This window comes from Camellia sinensis, chromosome 7 (genome assembly GCF_055761805.1).
Source record: "Camellia sinensis isolate YWXY chromosome 7, ASM5576180v1, whole genome shotgun sequence".
NCBI classification, from domain to species: Eukaryota; Viridiplantae; Streptophyta; class Magnoliopsida; order Ericales; family Theaceae; genus Camellia; species Camellia sinensis.
In genome coordinates, this window is record NC_138967.1 from 30,435,806 (window position 1) to 30,454,448 (window position 18,643).

An 18,643-nucleotide genomic window follows, 5' to 3' on the forward strand; every position below is an offset into this window, starting at 1 on the left:
TTATTTTGCATTCATTCTTATTTGTTCATTCTTTAGAAATAGAAATATTGTCTGTAAATAAAAATATTATCTACTTTAACATGCCATTCTTAAAATAAGTTCATAAAATTTAATACCGCTTATTTAAATAGATTATCATTGTACTCATAAAAACATAAATTTTCAATTATAAATTTTTTTCAAAACTAAACTGTATAACAAGATGGAAGATGATTTTATAACAAGTTATTTAATCATATTTATTGAGAAATATATTAATTAAGATTTTGATGTTGAGCTTATCATAGATGTTTTATATATATATATATATATATATATATTATAAAAAGTGGCTATTACAACATTTTCAAATAATTAACTTTAGTAGGCAGAGACATATATAATAATAGTTAATATTTTGTTAAGTTGATGCAGACAAAAGAAATATGTCTAATTAAATTTTGGTTCTCAATTATGTTGACAAAGAATGCATGATTAATAGGAACATTATTCATTTTTTTATGCTAGTATAAATCAAAATTTTAAATTATTTTTTTCGATAAAAAGTTTCACGTTTTTGCCCCCCAAACCTCAAATTATAGATCCGTCCCTAGTTGCAAGTTAGACTTGACTGGGGCAACTCTCAATACAACTTAGGTTAGGCACGAACAACCTCTCAATCCAATTAAACTTGCCCAAGTTGCATCTCAAAATAGAATAATCATTTTTTAATCTCCACATGGAATAATTATTCTTTTGCAATAGTAAATAATAATTTCAGTTGTAATATATTTTACATCATTTTTTTAATAAATCAAATATAAAAGTAAACATTATAATGAATTATTATTATATTTCAGTTCATTCTAATCAACCAAATCCATCATAAGGGTTTTTATTGAATTAGCTAGTGTGAAAGTTTGAATTCATCTTATTTGGAAATTGACTAATGTAAGGCCAAGTTGGACAATTCAAAAATAATTCATCTTTTTATCTTTTTATTTTTTTTCATCACATCACCTCTCTACTTTTCTGTACATCTTTTTGTAAAAAGATAAAAAATATACTTATTTAGGTCATCCCAAACAAACCCTAAATACAAAAATTATAAGGTTTTTAGTGAAATACCCTTTCTTTATGCTAAAAGTAGTCTTCAGCAATGGGGTTGAAATTACCACAAAATCAGCCCCAGATAGCTTCGACACCAGATGCATTGGTAGATTGTCTGAGTCCTTAATCAATTCTATAATTCCTATACAATGTTGAAAATGGTGTCCATTTTTTTTTTTTTAAACTATATTATCAGCAGGGATGCTTTTCATATTTATCTGTTCTTGATGTGACCCATTACAATAAAGAAGAAATATTTATTTGCAGTGTCTTAAAAAGTAAAAAAATCACCGTTTTATTCAAGTCACATCGTTTTATTTAATTCACATCATCTCTCTATCACATCGCTTCAAACTCAACTTATACCCAATTCTTATTTCATAAAAAGTCAAAAAGTACACTTATTTAGATCATCTCAAACGACTCCTTAAATGAAGTTGATCGCTGTTCTACAAAAGACGGAGGCCTCATTTGGATATTAGTTTTTTGATTTTTTTACGAAGTAAAAAAATAGTTAATTTTTTTAACATAATTTTTTTAGTTGTATTGAAAATCATGAATTATTGAGTTGTTGGCTTTTTTTTTTTTTTTTTTTTTTTTTGGACTTTTTAACTTGTTTAGCAAAAACACAAAATTTCCAAACAGGGCCTAATGGCATTTTAATTTTATAATGTATGCATTTTGACCGTCCTAAAATTAAAATATTAAAAAACAAAAAAGATTTCCAAACCAGCTCTTTGCCGAAACAACAAAGCGTGAATCCACTCTAAGGCCTAACCCACCAAACCACACTGCTTTAGTCCAAGGGCATCCAAACAGTAAATGTTCCACAGATTTGGAATCTTGATTACACATTGGACACCTAGCCTCAGGAGAGCATTCCTCAAAAATAAATTGTCTCGTGGCCAAAGAATTGTTGCAAATCCTCCAAAGGAAGTGCCTCAGTTTATGAGGGATCTCCAAGATTCATAACTGTTTCCATTCTTTATTTGTCCACACACATGATAAAGACAGTAAACATAAGTGATCAACTGCCTTCTTAACAACATTGTTGTACCCCGATCTCACCGTATAACACTCTTTAGAGTCACAATGCCACACCAAGTGATCCTCTTTATCGCCAACTGAGATTGGGATGGAAAAAATGGCCTCACATTCATTACCCAAAACAGCATTGTGAAGCTTACCCCGGTCCCATAGTTCAGTAGATGGAGTAATGAAATCACTCCCCTTCTGTATTTCATTCCCTAGTTCATGATTTGCCACAACTTTGAATCCTCCTACTCTAGGTATCCAACAATCATCCCAAAAATTAATAGATGCTCCATTTCGAACTTGCCATCTAAGGCCCCCATACAACACTTCCCTTCCTTGCAACAAGCTAGCCCAAACCCACGAAGCATGAGCCCCCTTAGTTGCATGTCGAAAGTCAAAGTGAAGGAAATAGATCCCTTTCATGATTTGAGCAAGGAAAGAATTAGGAAACTGAATAAGCAACCAACCTTGACGAGCGAGAAGTGCAATGTTGAAAGCTTTAAAGTCCCAAAATCTGAACCCTCCATTTTGTTTTGATAAAGTCAACTTGTCCCAAGAGATCCAATGGATCACCCTTCCACCAAAAATTGCGTATATAGGAGCTAAGCTTATCACACAATTTATTTGGAAATTTAAAGCATGCCATTGCAAAAGAAAAAATAGCATGTGCCATGGCCTTGATAAGATTCTCCCTTCTGGTAGTAGCTTTGCCTTCTAACTTTGCAACTTGGATAACACCCGTTTGCAAATAAAATTATAGGCATCAGACTTTGATATACCCCAACAAGAAAAAAGACCCAAATATTTTGCATTGGCCTTAATCTCATAAATGCCCAACACACCACACAACACCTGCTTCTTCCGACTCTCCATATTTGCTGAGAACTGAACCCCTGATTTTTCAAAATTAATGGACTGCCCCCAGGCTTCCTCATAAATCTTAAGAACACGAATTACCTCCCTGCACTGCTCCTCCTCAACTTCAAAGAACAGAAGGTCATCATCGGCAAATAAAAGATGGAAAAAAATGGGGCACGTACAATGAATGCGCAGGCCAACAAGTCTTTGATCCGCAACACTTCTCTCTATTAGCTTGGAAAGGACATAAATAACCAAAATAAACAAGTATAATGACAGAGGGTCATCCTACCGGAGACCTCGGGATGGTATGACACATATCTGTTTGGCTCCATTAACCACAACCGAATAAGAGACAGTCGCCACACACTCCATGACCCATTACACCCATCTCGAATGGAAACCCATATTCACCAAAACAGCTTGTAAGAACTCATATTGCACCTGATCATAGGCCTTACTGAAATCCAATTTAAGAGCCAAGTCCTCTGATTTCTCTTTCCTAATCTTAAGCAAATGAAACGCCTCATGTGCTACAATGATGCTATCCTAAATGAGATGCCTGGACACAAAAGCCGATTGAGTAGGAGACACCACAACCCCAAGAATTGTCTTCAACCTATTAGCAAGGATGTTCGTTATAATCTTGACACTGAAGTTACACAAACTTATAGGTTTGAAGTGTGCCAATTTTGTCAGGGCCGAAACTTTTGGATTCAAGACCGAATTTTGATGGAGTTCTTTAAGCAAATAACTGCCCCGAAGGAAACTTCTTACTACTTTACAAACCTCTTGACCCACTACCGTCCAATACTGCTAATAGAAATAACTCAAAAAGCCTTCCGGTCCAGGTGCCTTTAGCGCACCAAGCTGAAACACCGCTGCCCGAATCTCCTCATTCAATACCTCTCAGATTAACTGCCCATTCATATCTTCGGATATGACAGGTTCAACCACCTCTAAAGCTGCATCCATGGAAAAAGAATTCTTGCTCTTATAAAGGTCTAAAAAATAATGAAAAAAAGCCGAATCAATATCTTTGTTGGAGGATACTCAACTGCCGTCATCCAATTGTAATTGAAGCACTTGATTTCGTTGCCTCCTTTGATTAACAGTAGCATGAAAGAAGAAGAATTTTGTCCCCAAAATTAAGCCAATTGATTTGAGACCTTTGGTGCAAATACATTTTCTCTTTTTGCAAAAAAACTTCAACCTTAGACACCAACTTTCTTGGAGAGCCAGGTTTGCATCCGTAGCGGTTGACCTTGAATGCTTGCAATCTAGCCGCGCAACTTTGCAATTTTCTTCTTACTATTACCAAACTCAAGGCCACTCCACTCTTGAAGGCCCCTTTTACACTACTTAAGCTGCTGAACCAATTGAAACATAGCAGAACTCGTTTGGCTTTGATCCCATGCCTCCTGAATTTTCTCACCACAGACGGGTGTTATGGACCATAAAGACTCAAATTTAAATTGTCGAGGAACCCTCTTGGGCGGAATGCAACAATGCAAGATTAGTGGATAGTGGTCAGACCCCACACAAATATCATGAACAACTTGAGCAAAAAGAAAATCATTCCTCCATTCTACATTAGCCAAAGCTCTATCCAGTTGCTCGCGAACCGTATTTCCTCCCCATTGGTTATTAGACCAAGTATAAGTATTGTCTTTAAACTCAAAATCCAACAGAGCACAATCCGATATCATTTTTTGAAAGCCCTAAATCTGTGACCTATTACATTCACTTCCCCCTTGCTTTTCCAAAACTGTACCCACCTGATTAAAAGCACCATGCACAGCCATGGATAGATAATGTATTACATGGTCCATTTGAACCATGTAATTCCAAAACACTGACCTCTCTCTTCTTGAGGGTGGAGCATAAATGAACGAGGCAGCCCAATTCCTATATCCAGCTCCCGATAACACACTGAAAAATAGTTTTTGATTTAAAGCAGACATCCACTTGAACCTCGTCTACCCACCAGAGCACCAAAACACCCGACTAACCCACGGGTTTCAGTAAGGCCTATGATCAGGTGCAATGGGATAAACTATGAACCACGGGTTTCCATCGATAAACTATGAACCTGAACCTAAAAAGGGCACCACCGAAATTCCAACTCTGCTACGGAAAGGCCTAGCTGAAGAGGTTGAAGAACCAATAAATTACCCATTACCGACCATGGTGCATCCATTAATATTTTCCTCCGATCCTCCGCCTATGCAAACTTAAAGAAAAACACATCATCGTTCCAGGGTGATATTGACACTTTGGCCCTGGTCTTCCACGCCCCCAGTAAGATATTAGAGCATCCACAGGGGAGATGCTGAGGATAGTGTCAGTATCAGTTGTTAAGTTTTAGCTAGCAACGTTTGTTGTTTGGTGCTGCAGTGGAGCTGTTAAGGGTAGTATTAGAATACTTTGTCAATGTCAGGTGTTAATATGTTTGTTATCTGCAGAGAGCGTTTTAGCTAGCGAAGGAAAATATATTTTTGGTCTTACCCGTTGACCGGTCAACAGCAAATATTTTTTTTATTTTTACTTGTTGGGATTTTTTTTTTTTTGGACTTGAAATTAATTTTGGGTTTAAAATTTTTGATTAAACTAAATTATTTATTTATTTTATTTATTATATACACACACACATATATATATATATATGTATATATATTTAACACACTCCTTAACACATCTATTGCACCATCACTCACTCTCTAAGATTAATAAACTCTTAACACATCTTAACAAATATTTTTAGACCCTACTTTTATTATTTTTTGTCATATAACACACCTTAATACATTTTTTTAGCCACCCATTGTGATGCCCTTAGATACCGCCACCTTGTTAAAAACCTTAGGCGCTAATATCTTCCCCACTAGACACAGATTTGACACATCCTTACACTTTGAACCATAAGATTTTTCACTAACTTTTCAATAGTTTAATGATTAAGAGAAATAATTTTAAAAATTCATAGTGCAAAGTACAAATTTATGCAAAAGTATAGGGTAAAATGAAACATTTCACTTTCCCACCCTCAGACTTTCTTCATAATTTCACACTGGTTCTTCATTTTTTAATTATAACAATTAAATTATCAAATTTCAACTCGTGTTTTAATATAATTCTCTTGTTACTTGTTATTAAAATTTTGAATGCAAAATGGATGAGCACCCTTTGGCGGCATTTGAGGAAAAAACTATATGATAAATTATTCTCTTTTTTTTTTTTCACTCAAATTTCACTTTGATTTCTCATATTTTAAGTTTCATTCAAATTTCAAATAGTAGGATGACAAGAGGAACTAAAATAAGTTTGGGTGAAATGTATGTTTTACCCTTAACAGTTAGTACAATTATACTTGTAATCCTTATAATTTATTTCTTATGTAAATTCGATCTTTATAGTTTTAATTATATCAATTTTACTTTTGTATTTTTCATGTTGTGTGTCACATTGATAATAAATTAGACTGAAAATGGGGGATTTGGGCCCCGCGCGGGGAGTCCGGATCCTCTGCCGTGTTTGTCTGCGGCGCTTCTTGCGGCGCTACCAAAACGACGTCGTTTTGGTTTTTTTTTGCCCTTTCCTCTTGCTTTCTTTTCTGTCCCTTTCCCTTGGTTTCTTCTCTCACAGGTTGAGAACCCTAACCCACCTAACAGAGCAAGAACAGAGACGAAATTTGTTTGCTTCACTAGGCGTTTTGGAGTTTAAGCTTCACTAGTGGGCCCAAATTTTTTTGCTTTCCGAGAAAATGTAGAATTCCTTTCCAACTCAACTCAACTCAACTTTGGGGAAATGGGTATCAACTTGAAAAAAAAAAAAAAATCATCACCAAACCGTTTCTTACTTTTCTGGTGAAGTAATTCCCTTCTGCAATAGCCGGAAAACATATTAACATATTTTTTTCTGCTGAAGTAATTCCCATCACTCGCAATATAATATTGGAAATCTTATCAGATGAGTCAAGATCAGACCCATTGAGAAAATTAATAAAAGGAACACATGAGAAATCATACACAAAAAATCAAACCCAAGAAATCTTTTTTTTTTTTAACAGAAAACCCAAGAAATCAAACATATGAGAAATCAAACCCAAGAAGAAATCAAACCCAAACCACCACCACCTCCCCCAAAACCAGTAATTTTGAGCTCACACCTTGAATTCCTCAAAATCACTTCATGGGTTATTGGGTTGAGGAACTCACTGCTCCCTATGGATCTTGGGCTACAACTTGGGGGCTTTTCAATGTGCCTCTTGCTTCAATGTACCAGAGATATCCTCAAAGAAAACCACACAGTGGGAATTTTTTCTTCTCTCAATCTCGTTTGCAAGTTTCAAAGATTCATACCCATCAAAGCAAGCCCTAGCTTTTTCTTGCTCACAACTTTCTTCAACTCAAGAAATCTTTTTTTTGAACAAAAAACCCAAGAAATCAAACACATGAGAAATCAAACCCAAAGGTTTGCCTACTCGCCGACTGACGTTGTTTCACCTCCGTCCGATCACCTGTCTGTCTCCTCTTCGCCTCTCTGTTGTGGTCTCTCAAACAAACATTTGAGACCTTTCAGAGCAAACAATAAAGGAGGAAAAGAAAAAAAAAAAAAAAAAAACCAAAACGACGTCGTTTTGATAACACCGCAGAAAGTGCCGCCGACAAACACGGCAGAGGATCCGGACTCGCCGCGGGGGTGGTGGTTGAAGTTTATTCATCGTTTTTTAAGTAATTAAATAGTTAACGTCCAATTTGAAATATTCTATTTTCTTTTGATTTTTGTCCAATTTGTTTACACATATTATCAATTGAATTAAATTAGCATAGTGCGAAATATTAGAAAACAAAAATTAGTATAACTAATATTACAGAGATCAAATTAATGTAAGAGACAAATTACAAAGACTACATATAATTTTCCCTTCAAATCATATATCATATTCTATAATTTTGTGAAAGTTGCGCTTCGCCCTTCGTGAAACAAAAAGCTGTCCTTTGCACCCCATAGTTCTGTCAAAGTAACACTTGCCCCTTGTAAATAAAAGGTTGCACTTTATGAAATATATATATTTTGACAAATATGTCATATTTGTATTATATATTTATCGGTGTATGTGTATTGCATATACAAAATATGTATTTAAATTTTTTTTTAATTTTTGACATATTCAGACGTATCTAGTATAATATTTTTTTTCTACTACAGATATAAAATTCCTTTTTATTAGATTTCTTTTTATTTTTAATTTTACGATTAACATGATTTTAAAATTAAGTTATGATTTGTAAGTTATTTAATATAATGATATTTAATTTTTATTTATACATTAACTTTTGACATAAATGTTAATTGTGTATTGAATCTTAGCAAATTAAACCATTTAATCAATTTTTAAATTATTCTAAATTAAAAATAAACATTTTTTTACAAACTTATTAAGCCGTATCCGTACCCTAATTTTTTAGATTTTACCGTGTCAACATACCTGTATTCATACCAATACCAATACTTGTGCCGTGCTTCATAGGTTGCACTTCACCTTATATTTCTTCGTAAGTTGTATGTTGTGCAAGGGTGCAATTTGTAACTATTGCAAAATTATTGATTGCAAAGTATTACTATTAACTTTAGGCCAAGTGCAACTTTATTATCAAAGTTATAAGATGCAAATTATAAGATACAAAGTGCCAACTTGAACTCTTATAAGTGCAAATTATATAATGGAAGTGTCTAGGTCAATAAATTGGAGAAAAAAAATTGTGTTTGGAAAGATAGTTAGGTTTTTTTTGTGATTGGATGTGATGTTTGTGAGAGAAAAAATGAAATAATTATGGGGTTTGATGTGATATTTTGTTTGGATTTTTTTTTTTTTTTGTAACTAATTTGTTTTTTTTTTTAAAAAAAAAAAAAAAAAAAACTAACTGTGTCGTCATGGATATTGGTTGTAGAGCGAGGTGGCAACATGTAAATTACAAACTGATTTTCACAAGTTCTACGAAAAGAGTTTGTATTTTTTTTTTTTTTTTTTTTTTTGGGTAAGAATGAAACACAAGTTTCGACTCTAATTCCCAATTGAAGAAGAAAATATTTTTGTTTGGACGGACTGGATAACGTAGGATTGTAATTCACTGGACTGTTAGTTCTGAAATATATTATCCCCAGACTATTTGGTTGCACTGGATTTATATCTTATTTTATTTTTTTACTAGAACTTTAAAAAATTAAATAAATAGAATATAATATAAATTATAGAAATTTATTTTAATTTGTAGTTGAGATTTTTAAATTTTATTTTACTTTACTAAGTATAATTAATACCATATTATTAAAATAAATAATTTAATAAAGTATAAATAAACTAATAAATAAATTTTATTAAGTATAAATAATTTAATAAATAAATTTTATTTTTAAAAAGATGTCAAAAATATAATTTCACTACCTAATTACATGGATTGTGTCCCACCCCCATGGAATAGAATAATTTCACCAGAAGTGATTGGTAGCTCGAAATCAAGGCCCCCGAATCCCCCCCGAATTAAAAAACGACGTCGTTTCATCGTTTTGAATTTTTTTTTTTTTTGTTCAATCAAAAAAGAAGAAGAAGAAGAAGAAAGAGGCAGAAGCAGAGGCGACGGCGGCCAGGCGGAGGCAGAGACAGAGGCGAACGAGCTGCGACGATCGGCCGAGCGATCTGTGACGAGCTGCGACGATCGGCTGGGTGATCGGCGAAATGGAGGGGCCTCTCTCTCTCTCTATTTCCCTCTCTCCTCCCCTCTCTCTTTTTCCCTCTCTTTTGCCTTTCCCCTCTTCAAATGTAAACGAGAGAACAAAAAAAAAACAGGGAATTCGGGGAATGATTTTTCGGGGGAAAAATCATTTCTATAATTTCACTACCTATGGATTGTGTCCCACCCCCCATGGAATAGAATAATCCCTTAGATTTGGGATTCATAGTCTGGATAGACTATTAGTGCGACACAAAAAATTTCAATCAAACAACGGATTATTAGTCATATCCCATGCTTAAATCCTTTCAAACAAACACTACCTTAGAGGATTAAAGAACATAGACCAAGAAAAGAACAAAAAAACAACCACCAATTTATACTTTGGAAAAATGTGATTTGCACCATGATTATGCCAAGTAAGAAGAGACTATGAGAGTCGATAAGATTGGAATCAACATTTTGAAAATCGGATTGGTGAACGAATTGGAAGAAGGATCGGGTAAATGGGTCACCAGTTCAATCGTCGTATCGAAACGGTCGAACCATAAAGTCATAATTAATAATATATAATTAAAAATAAATAAATATATATATAATACTAAAAAAAAAATAAAAATTGTTACATAATATTTACCAGTAATATTTAATAAAGTCATAATTGATATATAAAAAAATAAAAAAATAAGTCACTAATTTTAAAGAAATTAAAAAAAAAATTAACATTCCCTCAAATTGATTGAATGTTAGATTTAATTTTGCAGGGAAATGAAATTTTTAACTCTTTCTTCAATTAAATATAATTCAAACAATTTAGGGCAAATTACAAACACCCCCCTCAAGGTTTGATAAAAATACAGATTCTCCCTTGAGATTTGAGAAATTACAAATTGCCCCCTGAGGGTCAAATTTTCATAACAAATTAGGGAAAATTAGGGGGGAATCTGTATGAAAATAAAAACTTCAGGGGGCAATTTATTATGAAAATATAAACCTCAAAGGGCGAGATGTAATTTCTCAAACCTCAGGAGAGAATCTGTATTTTCACCAAACCTCAAGGGAGGTGTTTGTAATTTGCCCAACAATTTAATTACATTTCACATAAGATTTTAAAGTTCTCTTTGAATAATCTTTTCCTATAAATAGAAATAAACTTTCATAATCTCTTCAAGCTTCCAATGAGACATTTCTTCATGAGAGGAGACTCTTGAAGTTAAAAATTTTAGTCAAAATTTATATTTATATATATAAGAAATAAAGAAAAGAAAAAACGAAAAATAACCAAGGCTGATTCACTGGTTTTTCCAGTTCTTGGAAACAAAGCCGGTTTTGGCCTTAATCAATTTTTGTGGCTCATCTAGACCGGAATTAGGTCCGGTCACCGGTTCTACCAATTGAGCAGGCCAGTCCGGTCCATTTCTTTGAACATTGATTGGAATAGTGGAGAATTTTACTTGGGAGGAGACCAAGATTATGATAACTGGGGACTTTTTTAGCTATTTTAGCCACAAAAGACAAAATAGGTTATTTTAGTCACGAAAAATAAAATATTATATCCAACCCATAATCATTACACTATTTTCTCACAAAAAAAGTCAAAAAAGTCAAAAAGCTAAAAAATTCTTCCCAAGCTAAAATAGCCAAAAAAAACTAAAAAACAAAAAAGCCAACCCACTTCCCAAACCAACCCTGAGTGGGATGATTTTTTTTTTTTATGGTTTGATTTTTCATTTAAGCCGCTTTGAAAAATGTAGTGGTTTCTTTTATTAAAATTATTAAAACTTGATTCAACTTAAGCTAATTCAATTGACCAGAACTTTTATACTTCATCAACAATTCGGCCCTTCTCTTATACAATGTACCTAAAAGTGGTGTTGAATATGTACTAAACAATGGACAACGTGTTTCAAGTCATTTTGAGATACTTTGAAAGTCTAGACTTTGGATTGTAGTTATAAATTCTCTTTGAACATCTATTAAAACATCATAGCAAATCATTCAATCAGCAAAAGAATAATGGGAACACATCGGTTGTCAATTCCTACAAATTTGCATTTCCATGTAGCCAAACAGCTTCATGCAAAAATGTTGTAGACATCACAACAATAATTCTGTATAGAATTATACCAACTCACACAACCAAACATATGCCAAATCACCAGGAATTAATGGCAATTCATTTCAGCATAAAAATTCTGGCTCTCATCAGTTCTCACTGGAATAAACTACTTCATAACCAAACACACTGCTTTCTGATAACCTTTCTTACCATAAGCAATGAGAAGAATAGCTTTGTTCTACTCCTGTTTAGCATCAAAATCTTCATTGGGCCCACTTCAAAATTCAACTTTAAAGTTCAACCAGACATGAAAAATCCAAGAACCCTAAAAATAAAAAGGTCAATCAGCATCAGAAGCATGGACTTATGAGCTCAATTCACACACACAAAACAAAACAAAACATAGATAACTTACCTAATGCCATAGTAGATAATGAAGAAAGAAACTACAAAATATGCCGCGAGTTTACACATTTGCCGACTTGATTTCTTCTCAAAAACCTAAATCAGTCACAACACCATTAGATTCAATGGCCCAAACCATTAGCCAAAAGCTATAGAAACAAACCAATAACATAAATGAAGATAAAATGCTGAGCAGACCAAGCTTATTTACCATCTTGAACCGATCCATAGTTCCTGACATGATTCCCCTTGATGAATCCATCTCATTGCCCTGGTTTACAAGTGCATCCATTCAAAATACAACGTGAACTAATCTCTTCATTAAAAATTCTAATTATAATTTCACAACTGCAACCAACTTACCATCCGGTCCAGCATACGGTTATGGCTCTCTGCCTCCTCATGTATGTCACCTGTTAACTGTCAAGAGATTATGCGACAGCTTTAGAAAGACAACTTAGATTCAAATAGTCACAAGTTTCCGGACACAAGCATCCAGAAAAATTCTCAACTATTCGCATGAGCACGTAGAAGAACACAATATTTACATCATAGTTAATGCATGCTAGGTTAGATATACACAAGAAAAATGCAAAACCTTCGTCCAAGTGTGGCATTTTTGGGCCCCAGCTCTCAGTATGTTAGCACTCCCCTTAATTGTTCCTTGCACCAATATCTAGATTAATTCACACAACCATTGACCTTGCCAAATCTGGAGGATTGGCTACAATAACACTGATTTTCCTAAATTTCAGTATGAGAGCTAATCAAAAGGAAAATTAATTGAACAATTAATTGGCCACAAATAAGCCAAAGATGCCTTGAACAATATCAAGCATATGTGTGCTTGCTGGAGAGGACAATAGCAATAAGAAATTGAATGGTAAAATGAAGACTTTTTCGTGAAACTCACTTTCTTTAAAAAGATGACTCTATCTTGCAGGCTGTCTATAGCTCTGTCATTGCTATGCTCATCAATCTCTCCAGAGTAAGAGGAAGAGGCCCGAATACCACCCTCCTCGATGCTATCATCAAAGAGTGCTGCTCTAGAGCCACGTTCCCTGCATACAGATTGGTCACACCATAACATAAGAGAACTATAAAAACAATAAATATAAGAGTAATGACATACAAACAGAAAATTCTTATAGAATTTCTGTACAAAATGATGTGGCTCGTTAAAGACTTTTCGCTTTAAAACAAAACACTGATAAAAAGGGTTTTTATTTACAAGAATGTTATTGCCACATTATTCTTATGACGGTTTTTGTATCATTTTTATGTATGAATAAAGTTTTCCTAAATATAAATTGGAAGTTTCCCACTGAACTAAAAGGGAAAATGCATAACTAAACAGAAACTTCCATACAAACAAACATGTGGTCTAAGAAGCATGAACACGGATACGCGACACGACACGACCGCGACATGGATACAACACTTACATGCCGATACATAAATTTTTTAAAAATGCAAGACATGACACGTGGGGGACAGGCAGGAAAAATATAAATTTTATATTGTTATTATATATTATATATATGAATATATCATTCAAAGATAATAAAAAATACAATACGACACTAATTCTTATAAATTTATATAGTTTTTGTTTTATTACTGTATCTTAAGTTGTTTTGTTCAAACTTATAATTAGTTTCACTTGTATCTAATCGATAGATACGTGTGTTTAAGTGATAGACACTTGTGTCCTTAAAGTATACAAAGAGTGTCCAGGTCTTTTAAAAAAAAAAATTAAAAAATTAAAAATAGGACATGTTTTGAAGAGTGTCGGACATGTGTTGGGGAAGTGTCCAAAGAGTGTCGGTGTCCGACACGGACAAGACACAGATACGTCACCTTCTTAGAAGTCTCCATGCTTCTTAGCATGCGGTATAATATAACTTTATATATTTATGGCATGGAAATTGATGATAAAATAAAAATGAAGAAACTAGCACACAAAGAGAGGCACTAGAGCTCAACATAATTTAAAAAGAACAAGAATTTTCCAACCCCCTCCAAAACAAATAAATAAAAGGAATCTGTGAATGGCATGTGGCATATGCCTCCATATGTTTAGTTACTGTGTCAATAGGTAAATCCACCACGCTCTTTGGTAGGCACGAAGTTTGTCACGCACATACTGAGGGAGGGCAACAAATGTGTAGACCTCCTTGCAAACATGGGAGTTAATAAACAAGAGCACATGGTTATAATTGAAGAGTACCCTCCAAAGCAAATCAAGAGGCTACTCATTGCAGACATGATAGACATGTCTTGCGAGAGTGCTTAAGGCCCTTGTTTGTTTTGTTTTGTTAAAAAAAAAAAAAAAAAAAAAAAAAAAAAAAATTAGAAAAAAAACTACATAGTTTTGGTGGGGTTTGGTTTGGTTATTCATCTAGGTTTCTTTTTTATATTTCCCTCCAAAAGCTACAACCTACACTTCCTCGAGTAAATACCTACAAATGTGTATCATGCTTGCTTTGGCACTTTTGCAGCCAATGAGCAAACAAGCATATCAGCTTCCACTTAAGCATGTGAAGCACCACGGGCCTCATTTCACTTCATCGTCAGTAAATGATATTGCTATGGCTCCATGATATCCCATCACAACTAGTGACACACCAATAGGCCAATATTGCAGACCCATCAACTATTGCTTGGTACACCATCATTGTTGCACGTCCTAAATAGCAGCAAACTGTAGTTACTGGTCACCTTGTGGTCCTAGTATTATTCAAAACCAAGTATAATGATCTTCCCTAAATACTCAACAAGTAAATTACTCAGTAAATTATTCAGTAAGATACTCAGTAAATTATTCCGTAAATTCCTAGTAAATTTTCAGTAAATTGTTCAGCAAATTCCCAGTAATTCTCAGTAAATTGACTAGTAAAAATTTACTGGGAATTTGCTGAACAATTTACTGAGAATTTACTAGGAATTTACGGAATAATTTACTGAGTATCTTACTGAGTCATTTACTCGGTAAATTACAATTTGGTTAGTTGATAATATCCAATGATTTACCACATGCCAAACAACAAACTCTGAATTTTGAGGCCAAGGTTTGAGCCTAGAGGGGGTTAATAGGTCAAACTCCAAAAAAGCCAAGGCCAATTTTAAAACTAACCAAGTGATTAATTAATTTTTAATCAACTCAATTACCTATGAATTCCTATTCAATCCATCCATCAAATAATCAATTAAACAATCAATTGAACCAACCTCATCAAAGTAGAAGCAATCAACCAAGAGAGAAGACTTAATGTGGAAAGTTTATAGAAGCCAAAGGGGAAAAATTATGATCCAACACCCAAATCAAATTCACTATAGAATCAAATAGTAACAAAACTATAGCTGAAGAACTACAACCCTTATCCAAGTTTACCTATACCATCGAGTCCTCCACAAGCTTCACCAACCTTTTGATCTCCACTGCAAAGTGACTTTGATAACGTCAACTTCCATTGATCCAACAGTTTCCATGAAGCTTTATGCTCAGATCTCCTTTCTTCAATGGCTCCATTACCCAACAATGATGGTGTAAAGGGACTGAAAGTGTTTGTGAGGGTTTTGGAAGTGAAATTCTCAACTAGGCCTCGTTTGGGAACATGCTTTTTAGTAATTTTTTGGCTTTTTGGCAAAAAAAAAAAAAAAAAAAAAAAAAAGTACATTTGAGATGACCTCTTGGTTTTTTACAAAAAGACGTGCCAAAAGTAGAGAGAAAAGAGAATTTTTGACTTTTTAGTATAAGTTATTGACTTTATAGATTTTTTAGTGATTTTTTAACTTTTAAGTTAAAAAGTAATGTTGCCAAACGAGGCCTAAATGCAAAGAGAAGCCTACTTTACATTCTAGAGATCTAGATTGAATCAAAATTGAGGTGCATCTTCAAAGATGTGAGAGCGGATGATCGCAACCTTTATGGAGATAAAAATATATTTAAAATAGATCTATAACCATCACTCGCATGCTCTAAGTAATGAAATGATGAGCGCACCATGGTCTCGCCTATCAAGTGCACCTTACAAGATTTTCAGTGTTCAAACACCTATCAACCGCACCTTGAGGGTAATCCATAAAACAAATAAACAAAGTGATTTAGGTGCACAAATGATGGGTTGGTGCCTAAGTGACATGCATAACGTGTTGCGCAAGGGCTCAAAAATGGTTGTACACTTTAGGGTAATGGATCTAGAGGCTTGCACCAACATTAAAGCCAAGGCTTTCATGAGTCACGAGCATGAGCACCAACACTCTCTCATCTAAAACACCACCAAGCATAAAAACCCCAAAATACAAACTCCGGATGGGTTGGTCACCGTAAATTTCCAACCTAAGGATTCGTTTGGGAAGTGGCTTCTGACTAAAATATGAAATGAAAAAAAATTGAATTGTTTGGGAATGACTTTTTGGTTATTTACGAAAAAAACGTGCAAAAAGTAGAGAGAATAGGAAGGAATCTTTGATTTTTTTTTTATATGATTTTTTGTCCCTTTTAGTCGACTTTTTGACTTTTAAGCTAAAATTCTTTCTTCCGAAAAGCAACCTAATCTATCCTAACAAACTTTACAAGGGAGCACAACACAAACTTCTCAGTGTCACCTATTCTCTCGGGTTGTGAAGAAGATTTCTCAATATTTCTTGCGGGTTGTGTGAGATTTAATTCCTTTTTAGTGCCTAGGGTTTGTTTTGTTTCGCTCCTAGTGTGACAGATCATTAACTAATTGCAATAACTGAAAAACCCTTCAACAGCAATGCATTATAAAACACGAAATAAAGATATACAAAACCCTTCAACATTCACCAGAGTAGTCTCTACAAGATTTTAGCAAAATTAAGATCTTCAATTTCATTTATCATCTACAAGATCTAAGTACACATAACCAATAAATCCAGAAAATCAATCCCCAACAATATATATATATATATATATATATATATGTAGACGAACCTGCGGTTGTTCATGGCTGAGACCATTCAGCAGATTCGTTCGTGTTCGTTTGTTGAGATTGGGATTGGAGTGAAGATTGTCGGTGTGTTTGTGTGAATCTCAAATGTAGCCAATTTTCCAATTGGAGATGCGAAGAAAATTGAGAATTTGTCGAAATTGAGTGCAGATCAAAGAAAATTGAATTGAGAATCTAATAATTAATTGAAGGAAGGTTGGGAAAGAGAAATAAATATTTACAATTTGGCGAAAACCACGGTGGTATGACATGTTCCGCGAAGAAGACTGGATAATTACGCTGTAAAGATAATTTTGTAAGTTGTATCGAAAATATTTTAATTACACACACAGGGGTTGTTTGAGCGTATTTTTTTAATTTTATAAAAAGATTGTGATACATATAAAGATATGATATGATTTTAAAAAATAAAATAATAAATAAATATATTTTTGTAGTGCGTCTCAAACACTCTCTTAAAACGCTTATATTTTGTAGTCAGTTTGGTTTTAATTTTTAAAATTTATTTTTCAAAAAATTTTACTTAGTTTTTCATTTTTTTTATTGAATTTTTTTAATATTTTGAGTAATTATTTTAAATTTTTAGATACACTTAACATAAATAAATTTAAAAAATATAATATTTATGAAAAAAATCTTTAAAAAATTCACTAAATACTAAAAATATAAAAATAAAAATAAAAATTCGATATATTTTTCGTATTTTTATATATTTATTAATTTTTAAAAATATTTTTTCACAAATATTTTACTATTCAAATATATCTAAGTAAGCTGTATCCGAAAAAATATTAAAAAACTACTTAAAATTTTAAAAATATTCACTAAAAATAAAAAAATACGAAAAACAAAAAACATTTTCAGAAAACTAAATTCAGAAAATTGAAATCAAATACACTATTTATTTTTAATTGTTATAATCAACTCATTATATTTAAGCGAAATTATAATGTCACTGTGGGGATGTATTTTCTGAATACCAATACGTGGCAAGGTGACACCGACGTGTCAGCCGAAGTGCCACGTGTCCAGGTTGTGACGCCGAGGTTATCTCGTCAAAAGCCGATGTTATCTTTGAAGATACCGGAATCCGAGATAAGTGGATAAGGGACAAGAGTCCTAGAATGAAAAGGGAACTCAACCTGGATGAGGGACAAGAGTCCTAGAATGAGAGAAGACTTCATTATGGGTAAAGATAAGACTCTTAGAGAGTTTATCCTTATCCCACTGGGAGTCCCAGATTAGCAGTAATCCTAAGTCCATTAGGGCCAGGCTCCTATTGGGACTAGGATTGTATTGGCTATAAAAGAGAGGCACCCCCATGGGTCTAAGGTATGCTTTTGATACTCAAGCTTGTGAGTTTAGTACTTGATTTATCTTTGAGAGATATACTGACTTGATCGTCGGAGTGCCCCCGGGTGGAAGAGCCACCGCCGAAGCCTTTTCTTTCTGTTGCAAGTTTGCTGAAACCATCTATTCTGCCAGTG

The 18,643-nt window shown here is 33.7% G+C and overlaps 1 protein-coding gene across 1 annotated transcript; it reads right to left on the reverse strand.

The window, feature by feature from the left end:
- Nucleotides 1-11,747: 11,747 nt before the first annotated feature.
- LOC114274223 (bet1-like SNARE 1-1) lies at nt 11,748-17,486 on the reverse strand. Its single transcript, XM_028216121.2, has 6 exons — nt 17,141-17,486; nt 13,094-13,241; nt 12,544-12,600; nt 12,392-12,451; nt 12,191-12,276; nt 11,748-12,100 (listed from the first exon to the last, which is right to left on the reverse strand). The coding sequence occupies exons 1-6, from the start codon at nt 17,164-17,166 to the stop codon at nt 12,073-12,075; spliced, it is 405 nt and encodes a 134-aa protein (XP_028071922.1). The 5' UTR covers nt 17,167-17,486; the 3' UTR covers nt 11,748-12,072.
- Between the last annotated feature and the right edge of the window lie 1,157 nt (nt 17,487-18,643).